General features: G+C 49.5%; 2 protein-coding genes across 3 annotated transcripts in view; one reads left to right on the top strand and one right to left on the bottom strand.

The window, feature by feature from the left end:
• NUP188 (nucleoporin 188) overlaps positions 1 to 5,564 on the bottom strand; it is a 48,575-nt gene extending 43,011 nt beyond the window's left edge. Inside the window, exon 1 of one of the 2 annotated variants that reach the window (XM_019637867.1) lies at positions 5,486 to 5,564. In XM_019637867.1, coding sequence (XP_019493412.1) covers positions 5,486 to 5,517 — 32 coding nt within the window. In that variant the 5' untranslated portion in view covers positions 5,518 to 5,564. The other variant, XM_019637862.1, reaches the window with a different exon arrangement.
• Positions 5,510 to 7,576, top strand: DOLK (dolichol kinase). Its single transcript, XM_019637883.1, has one exon. It carries the CDS (start codon positions 5,897 to 5,899, stop codon positions 7,502 to 7,504), a length of 1,608 nt encoding a protein of 535 aa, XP_019493428.1. The 5' UTR covers positions 5,510 to 5,896; the 3' UTR covers positions 7,505 to 7,576.
• The last annotated feature ends 686 nt before the right edge of the window (positions 7,577 to 8,262 follow it).

The raw sequence follows: 8,262 nt of genomic DNA, 5'->3' as shown, positions 1-8,262 counted from the left end.
TGAGTCGCCTGCGACAGTGTAGGCTGCAGCCCCTGCTGCAGTGGGTTGTCATGGGCTACCGTGTGTAGCCAGCAGCCAGCGTGAGCCGCCGTGAATGGCCATCCAGAAGATGGCGACTGATCTGCCTTGCCCGGGAAGAGCGCAATGATGGTGCCAACTTGGGCCAGCGAAGCAATGTCCTCCACAACTAGACTGAAGAACAAAAAGACAGCAACATGTCTGTTCCCCTACCCTCAATCCTCCAGCGCTGTTCCCATCCCCGAATTCCCCAATAAAAATCTTAAAAAAAAAAAAAAAGATATTAGGGGCGGCCAGTTAGCTCAAGTGGTTAGAGTGCAGGCTCGTAACACCAAGATTGCCAATTCGAGTCCCATATGGGCCAAGGAACTGTGCCCTCCACAACTAAATTGAAGACAACTACTTGACTTGGAACAGATGGGTACTAGAAAAACACACTGTTCCCCCAATAAAATTTCTAAAAAAAAAAGGGGATACTAAACATTTAACAAAAAGAATACAAGTTGTGTTAGCTTGGAGGATAAATTGAAAAAAAAAATTTTCCTCATTAAAACTGTAACACAAAGCACTAGCTCCATTTAAAATTGTCTTTCAGGATTTTTCCACCAAGGGGCTTAAACCACACCTAAAAATAATAACTCTCTAAGGGTTAATGCCTTTAAGAAAACAACTTCAATTCTACCGACTCAATAGCCACCAACCCCCACAACTGCACTGTAGAATCAATCACTAATCATTTTTCTGATAACAGGATAGCGTTCACTATTCAAAAGTTAGGAGATTAGATCCAGTTAATGAAACAAGTATCTCCCTTTATACTGATAATGTATATTAAAAGGCATGAGTAAACTAAGGCCTAAGTAATTAAAAACAGAGGCAAACTATTTAAAGAAACTTATGGTAAATTTTAAAAGAATGACTTTTGTAAAGAGAATTATCATCTAACTTATTTGTTTGATAAATCTTAATTAACAAAAAATAAAGGGAGGGCTTTATTTAAAATGGCATTTACCTTTACCCAGAATAGCTTCTGGTTTGCACAAAACGGATTAGATACCTATTACATAACACATAGCTAATACTGGGGCTAACCATATATCAAGATTAATGGAAAGAAGTTTATTATTAATTAAAGACTGAGCTAAATCACTTTTTTTAAGCTGAGTCATCCTGCCACCTGTTGGCAGCTCAGCGGTTGCTCAGCTCGGGCCAGGAATCAAACTGCTGTTGCTCAGAGCTCAAACTCTTGAGCGAGCTCTTAATCTACTGAGTCACTCAGCCAGCCCTTTAAATCACTCTTTTTTTTTTTTTTTAAGATTTTATTGGGGAATTGGGAGAAGGGAACAGCACTGGAGAATCGGGGGAAGGGGAACAGACAAGTTGCTGTTGTTTTTGTTCTTCAGTCTAGTTGTGGAGGATGTTGCTTCACTGGCCCAAGTTGGCACCATCACTGCGCTCTTCCCAGGTGAGGCAGATCAGTCGCCGGCTTCTGGACGGCCGCTCATGGCGGCTGCTGGCCGCTCACACTGGCTGTCGGCTACACACGGTAGCTTATGGCAGCCCACTGCAGCAGGGGACTGCAGCCTACGCCGTCGCCAGCAACCCACGGCGGCCCAGCCCCATGTCGAGCTGCTATTCACCATCTTAGCTGCAGAGGGCAGTGTCACTGGCCCTCATATGTGGGATCCGAACAAGGGCCCTCTGGCATCCCAAGCCAGTTCTTAACCAACGCGCCACTCGGCCGGCCCTAAATCACTCTTTCTTGATCATCCATCTTATTTTAAAAAGCTTGGACATCAAAGAGTTTTAATTTATCCACATTTGCTTTCAGAACTTAGATCCCTAACTAGCTGGGCAGCAGTGATTTCCTAGAAGAAACTGAGAACACAGTATTCATACTCAAGGACTAACTGCCAAGTTCAGAATTCCTTGTTTTCTCAAATTCAAGCTATTTGTTACACCAAAATCTGTACAGTTAAAAAATAAAACACAGGGCCGGCCGAGTGGCGCGATGGTTAAGAACTTGCTTGGGATGCCAGAGGGCCCCGGTTCGGATCCCACATATGAGGGCCAGTGACACTGCCCTCTACAGCTAAGATGCTGAACAACAGCTCGGCCTGAAGCTGGGCTGCTGTGAGTCGCCGGCAACGGCGTGGGCTGCAGTCCCTGTGGCAGTGGGTTGCCATGGGCTACGGTGTGTAGCCAGCAGCCAGCGTGAGCGGCCAGCAGCCGCAGTGAGCGGCCGTCCAGAAGCCGGCGACTGATCTGCCTTACCTGGGAAGAGCGCAATGATGGTGCCAACTTGGGCCAGTGAAGCAACGTCCTCCACAACTAGACTGAAGAACAAAACGACAGCAACTTGTCTGTTCCCCTTCCCCCAATTCCCCAGCACTGTTTCCATCCCCCAATTCCCCAATAAAAATCTTTAAAAAAAAAAAGAGTGGTTAAGTGACTTGTCTAAGATCACAAAGCTAATATATAATAGAGCCAGGGCTTGAACCCAGGTTTGCATGACTCCAGGGTTTAAGCATTACATTACACTGCCTCAAGCTGCACCCAAAAATTCATTCTACAAGCAAGCAAAGATTGAGGTGAAGCTTTCTGTTCTATAATGGCAAACTATACCCTTAGTATAGAAATGCAAAGAGAAGGCAAAATAAAGGAGAAAAATGGTAGTTTATCAGGAAGGGAATTCTTGTGGAAATAAGTATTACCGGTTCCTCAGTTCCTATACATTTACTGGTCTAGGAATAAAGGGGATACGAATAAATCTAAGACCTTCGTGATGCTCATATGTTTAGTGTTGGGAGTAACAAAGGGCGTTAATGACACATTACACAATCAGCAAAAAAGGTTGAAAGTAATAAAGAGCTTGATCCTAAAAATTAACCACTACAAAGGAATATAATCATACAAGACAAAAAAAGTCAGAGAAGAGAGAGACCACTGGGAACTGATCCAGGGATCAATGAAAGACTTCCCCTCAAATTGGGACCTGAAGGTTTCAGCAGGTGATTCTCAGGACACAGACATGGATAGAACTATAATGTCCAATCCAAAGCCTAAGGGAAACATTACATACATATACATATACATATATATACACACACACACATATATACATATATATGTGTATATATATATAAACATTATCTATATATATATAAATGAAATATGTGCTATAGTATCTCTATTTGCACAATAAATAAATCTGAACTAAATATTTGGAGGAGAAACTAAGGCACAGTAACCAAACAACTTGCCTTTAAGGTTAAGTTAAAAATTTTTACCAACTTCCAGTCCAGTGTTCTAGCAGGTTTCCAGTCCAATGTTCTAGCAGGCAAAATGGAACTCCATTCCTAAAAGAGCTAGAATTCATGGAAACTGGAAATGATCTTCCTTAGAGAAATCCATGGGGCTGGAAACCTTTGGGTGAAAGCTACTGGGAGGTCAGGAAGAACAGTCTCTACCAGAGTCCTTTCGGTAGAAAGCAGAGATACAGCCAACCTACTCAGTAGTTCTTTTGAGAAACACAGTTATATTCCACATGGAGATAATAAAAGCGGCCACTGCCTATGGCTGCTCTGACCCCACAGATGAGGTGCATCTCTCTTGTGCAAACTGAGACTTAGGCTTGGCAGCAAACTTTTCAAAGTGTCTTTTAGCACACGTTCACCACTCAGACTTCTACAACCACACTAACTAAGAACACAAGAGAGACCCCAAAATACCAATATTCTGCCAAACCCTGACTGACCGTCCCCAAACCCTGACTGATTTAAGAGTATCATTCCATTTTGGACTAGTGCCAACTCATTAATATATGCAGTGACTTTCCTACATGCTTCAGAGTCACCTCAATACTATTCTAAGAAGGATTCACATTTGGAGAAACAAGCTCAGTTGGTAAGGCGGGCTGTCTGAAGTCATTTGCAAATCGGCAGGTACAAATAAAGTTTTCTTAGTCCAGACCTGTACGCATTTCAAACAGAAGACTGCGTGCTGCTCAGTACAATCCAAATCCTTACAAGGTGCCTTTCAGCACAAAAAGAAAGATCATTCTCCTAAAACAGGCGATGAGCAAAGCAGTGCCTAGCAATCCTTGTGCCATTTCTTCCATCTTCAAGTACAAGTCTGGTAGGTTTCCCAGGAGGATCAAAGCGTCTTTCAGGCAAACTAATGCTTTTCTTCCCTTGTTCTCTGTCATTAAAGAGTGCGCCTGACTCTGCAGGAGCTAAACTTTACCCAAGGTCCACAATGGTTATGAAATAAGCCTAAGAGAAGGAGGGCAGTGACCACAATGCTGCTGGATATAACAGCTGACACCAAACAGCACAGGAGGGAAAAGCTGGTCCTCATCAGTTCCGAAGCAGCCGAATGGAAATCCCAAAGAGAATCTCACTTGAGCTGACAGGTGAAGGAAATGCTATCAGAGAAGATGGGCAAGGTTTGTAATATTTACCAAGAGCCTGGGTGCTGAGGATACAGCAGTGGAGGAGACCAAAAAAAGGGGGGAACAAAAAACATCGTTGGCACAGAGAGCAATAAGTGACAGGGATGTTTAATTTGGGGAGGGCGAGTGGCTGGGAGAACAGAAGACACCAAGCCGTAACGTGGAAGACGGAGGTGTGCCGATCTGGTTAAAGCTTCGGAGTCGCACAGACTTCGGTTTGAAGCCTCACTTTTTACCACTTAGCTAGTTCTGAGTTGGATTTGTGAGTCATCTGTAAAATAGAAGGCGTCTCACGGAGTTAGGAGAATCCAGATAATGCACAGAAAGCGCTTCCCCAAAGTCTGGCGCTAGAAAGAGCTCTACTAAAAAAGAACTGTCTCTTTTCAATATTTCATGTTCTCGTTTCCAAAGCCCAGTACAGTGCCTGGGGTCTCTCGGAGGATTTGGGCATGCGGGCGGACGGAATCAACGCCCGAGAACATGAATAGATGGATGAATGAAAGGCTGCGCGGAGAAAGAGGGCAGAAACTGCAGGGAGGTGGCGCGGCGCCCCACGAACCATCTCCAAACGAGAGCACTTGGGGACTCTGGGGAGCGTCGCCGGGGCAGGGCACAGGAGGCTGCAGCGAGGACGCGGGTGGGGGCTCCCCCGGGCGACCGCGAAGCGCCTCATCACGCCTCCAGGGAGCGTCACGCCGGACAAGGAAGAGCGGGTAGGGGGAACCGAGGGACGCGCCGGTGGGAGGGAAGGAGGGAAAAGGACTGGGTGAGGAGACGGGAGGCCGGAGCTGAGGGAAGGGGTGAAGCGCCGGCCCTTCTCTGGAGGAGTCGCCTCATATCCCCGCGCGCCGGGACCGTTTTGGACGTAACCGCCTCCCGTTTCGGCGCCTGTTTACCTAGCCGGGCTTCGCCCCACCACCGCCGCCACATCTCGCCCCCAACTCCCGCTCCGCTTCCACTCGGCTTGGTCCCTGCACCTCCCAGCCATCCCGGCCGACTTGGCCCGCTCCGCACCTCACACACGGCTCATCGGCGGCAGCCGCCATCTTCGCGCGCGCGCGCCCTAGCCCCGCCCCCAACGGGGGCCCACGTGACCGCCCGCCTGCGGCCGGGGCTTTCCGTCACGTGATGGCGGGGCGGGGCCAAGATGGCGATGCCCAGGGAGGGGAGGACCTCGCGGCTAGGGCAGCAGAGACTGTGATGAAGGCGCCCGAGTGGCGGGAGACGGTGGAGGGTGACCGAGCACTAGCTCCCAGACTTCAGAGAGTGGCCTAGAGTGGAGCGTCCCACCTCGCAGCTGGAGAACGGAGAGAGAAGGTGCTGGTTGGGTGAAGCTGCGGCTCTCTGCCTGGACGGGCTTGCGCTGTCCGGAATCCAAGGCGACCCTAGTCACCCCGGTTTGCCCGGAGTCCCAGGTCTAGAGACATGACCCGAGAGTCCCCTGCCCCGGGGACCGGAGCTCCGCTGAGCGGGTCGGTGCTGGCAGAGGCGGCTGTGGTGTTCGCAGTGGTGCTGAGTATCCACGCGACCGTGTTGGACCGATATTCGTGGTGCGCTGTGGCCCTCGCAGTGCAGGCCTTCTACGTCCAGTACAAATGGGACCGTTTACTACAACAGGGAAACGCTGTCTTCCAGTTCCGAATGTCCGCAAACAGTGGCCTCCTGCCCGCCTCAATGGTCATGCCTTTGATCGGACTGGTCATGAAGGAGCGCTGCCAGGCTGCAGAGCACCCATACTTCGAGCGCTTTGGAATTGTGGTAGCCGCCACTGGCATGGCAGTGGCCCTCTTCTCATCAGTGTTGGCACTGGGCATCACTCGGCCAGTGCCCACCAACACTTGTGTCATCTTGAGCTTGGCTGGAGGTGTCATCATTTATATCATGAAGCACTCACTGAGCGTGGGTGAGGTGATCGAAGTCCTGGAGGTCCTGCTGACCTTCGTCTACCTCAACATGATCTTGCTATACCTGCTACCCCGCTGCTTCACCCCTGGGGAGGCACTGCTGGTGTTAAGTGGCATCAGCTTCATGCTCAACCAGCTCATCAAGCGCTCTCTGACGGTAGTGGAAAGCCAGGGGGACCCAGTGGACTTCTTCCTGCTGGTGGTGGTGGTAGGGATGGTGCTCATGGGCATCTTCTTCAGCATCCTCTTTGTCTTCATGGACTCAGGTACCTGGGCCTCCTCCATCTTCTTCCACCTTATGACCTGTGTGCTGGGCCTTGGCGTGGTCCTGCCCTGGCTGCAGCGGCTCATCCACAGGAATCCCCTGCTCTGGCTTCTTCAATTCCTCTTCCAGACAGAAACCCGCTTCTACCTCCTAGCCTACTGGTCTCTACTGGCCACTTTTGCCTGCCTGGTAGTGCTGTACCAGAATGCCAAGCGGTCATCCGAGTCCAAGAAGCACCAGGCCCCCATCATTGTCCGGAAGTATTTCCACTTCATTGTGGTAGCCACCTACATACCAGGTATCCTCTTTGACCGGCCTCTGCTCTACGTGGCTGCCGCTGTATGTCTGGCAGTCTTCATTTTCCTGGAGTATGTGCGCTACTTCCGCATTAAGCCCCTGGGCCACACTCTGCGGAACCTCCTGTCGCTCTTCCTGGATGAACGAGACAGCGGACCACTCATCCTGACACACATCTACCTGCTCCTGGGCATGTCTCTTCCCATTTGGCTAGTCCCGAGACCCTGCACACAGAAGGGTAGCCTGGGGGGAGTGAGGGCCCTGGTCCCCTATGCCGGTGTCCTGGCTGTGGGTGTGGGCGACACGGTGGCCTCCATCTTTGGCAGCACCATGGGGGAAATCCGCTGGCCTGGAACCAAAAAGACTTTCGAGGGGACCATGACATCTATATTTGCCCAGATCATTTCTGTAGCTCTCATCTTAATCTTTGACAGCGGAGTGGACCTAAACCACAGTTATGCTTGGATTTTGGGGTCCATCAGCACGGTGTCCCTCCTAGAAGCATACACTACGCAGATAGACAATCTCCTTTTGCCTCTCTATCTACTGATATTGCTGATGGCCTAGCTGCTGTGCAGCAACAATGGAGGAAATAGTTGATTTAGATTCCAAATAAAAATTAAAGCTCTCCTGGTTTTAGTTTTGCTAATATTTAAAAGCAAAAAGGCAATAGGATAGTGCAACAACTCAAAGAACTTGAGTGTACTATAGGGCCCCCTCTCCCCTTGCGATCCTCAGACGGGGCTGCAGTGGACACTGGAGGCCACAGAGAATAATGGTTAACACTTTGGGTTCTGTGTCAAACTAATCTGGTCAATCCTTGGCTGTACCCCTTCTTAACTGTGTGAGTGGCTTAACCACTCTGGGTCACCATTCTCCTGTCTGCAAGATGGGACTAATAAGAGCCTGCACCTCACAAGGTGTGAGGATCCTGTGAGGTGAGGTGTGTGCAGTGTCCAGCCCAGGGCCCACACATGGTGAGCAGTCAGCAATGGAAAGTGTCAGTTTTACCCAAGGCCAGTCCTCTCAGTAAAAAGCTAGGCAAGTCAAGGGTTGTACTTTTATGGGTTGTACTTGGAGACCAGAGTGACCTTAACTTTATCTGGAGGCAAACCCAAGAGGAAACTAGCCAAATGCATGTGGTGTCTCCCATTTGGGCTAGGAAGAGCTGAAGGGGGATGGTGAGATCAGCTCGTTGCATGTGACGAAGACCTGGGAGAAAAGGAGCAGGTTTCTTACCCCGCCTGGCAGGGAGGGGCCTAGCAGGAAGAGGTGAGAACTTTGGCCCACCAAGGCCAAAAGCCAGGAGTGGAGCTCTAGGGAGT

Source organism: Hipposideros armiger, unplaced genomic scaffold (genome assembly GCF_001890085.2).
Source record: "Hipposideros armiger isolate ML-2016 unplaced genomic scaffold, ASM189008v1 scaffold_3, whole genome shotgun sequence".
Classification (NCBI taxonomy): Eukaryota; Metazoa; Chordata; class Mammalia; order Chiroptera; family Hipposideridae; genus Hipposideros; species Hipposideros armiger.
This window is presented reverse-complemented; position numbering and strand designations above follow the sequence as displayed.

Bases quoted from the DNA above. Each gene is read 5' to 3' on its own strand.
- DOLK (XM_019637883.1), top strand. From the start codon at position 5,897: ATGACCCGAGAGTCCCCTGCCCCGGGGACCGGAGCTCCGCTGAGCGGG.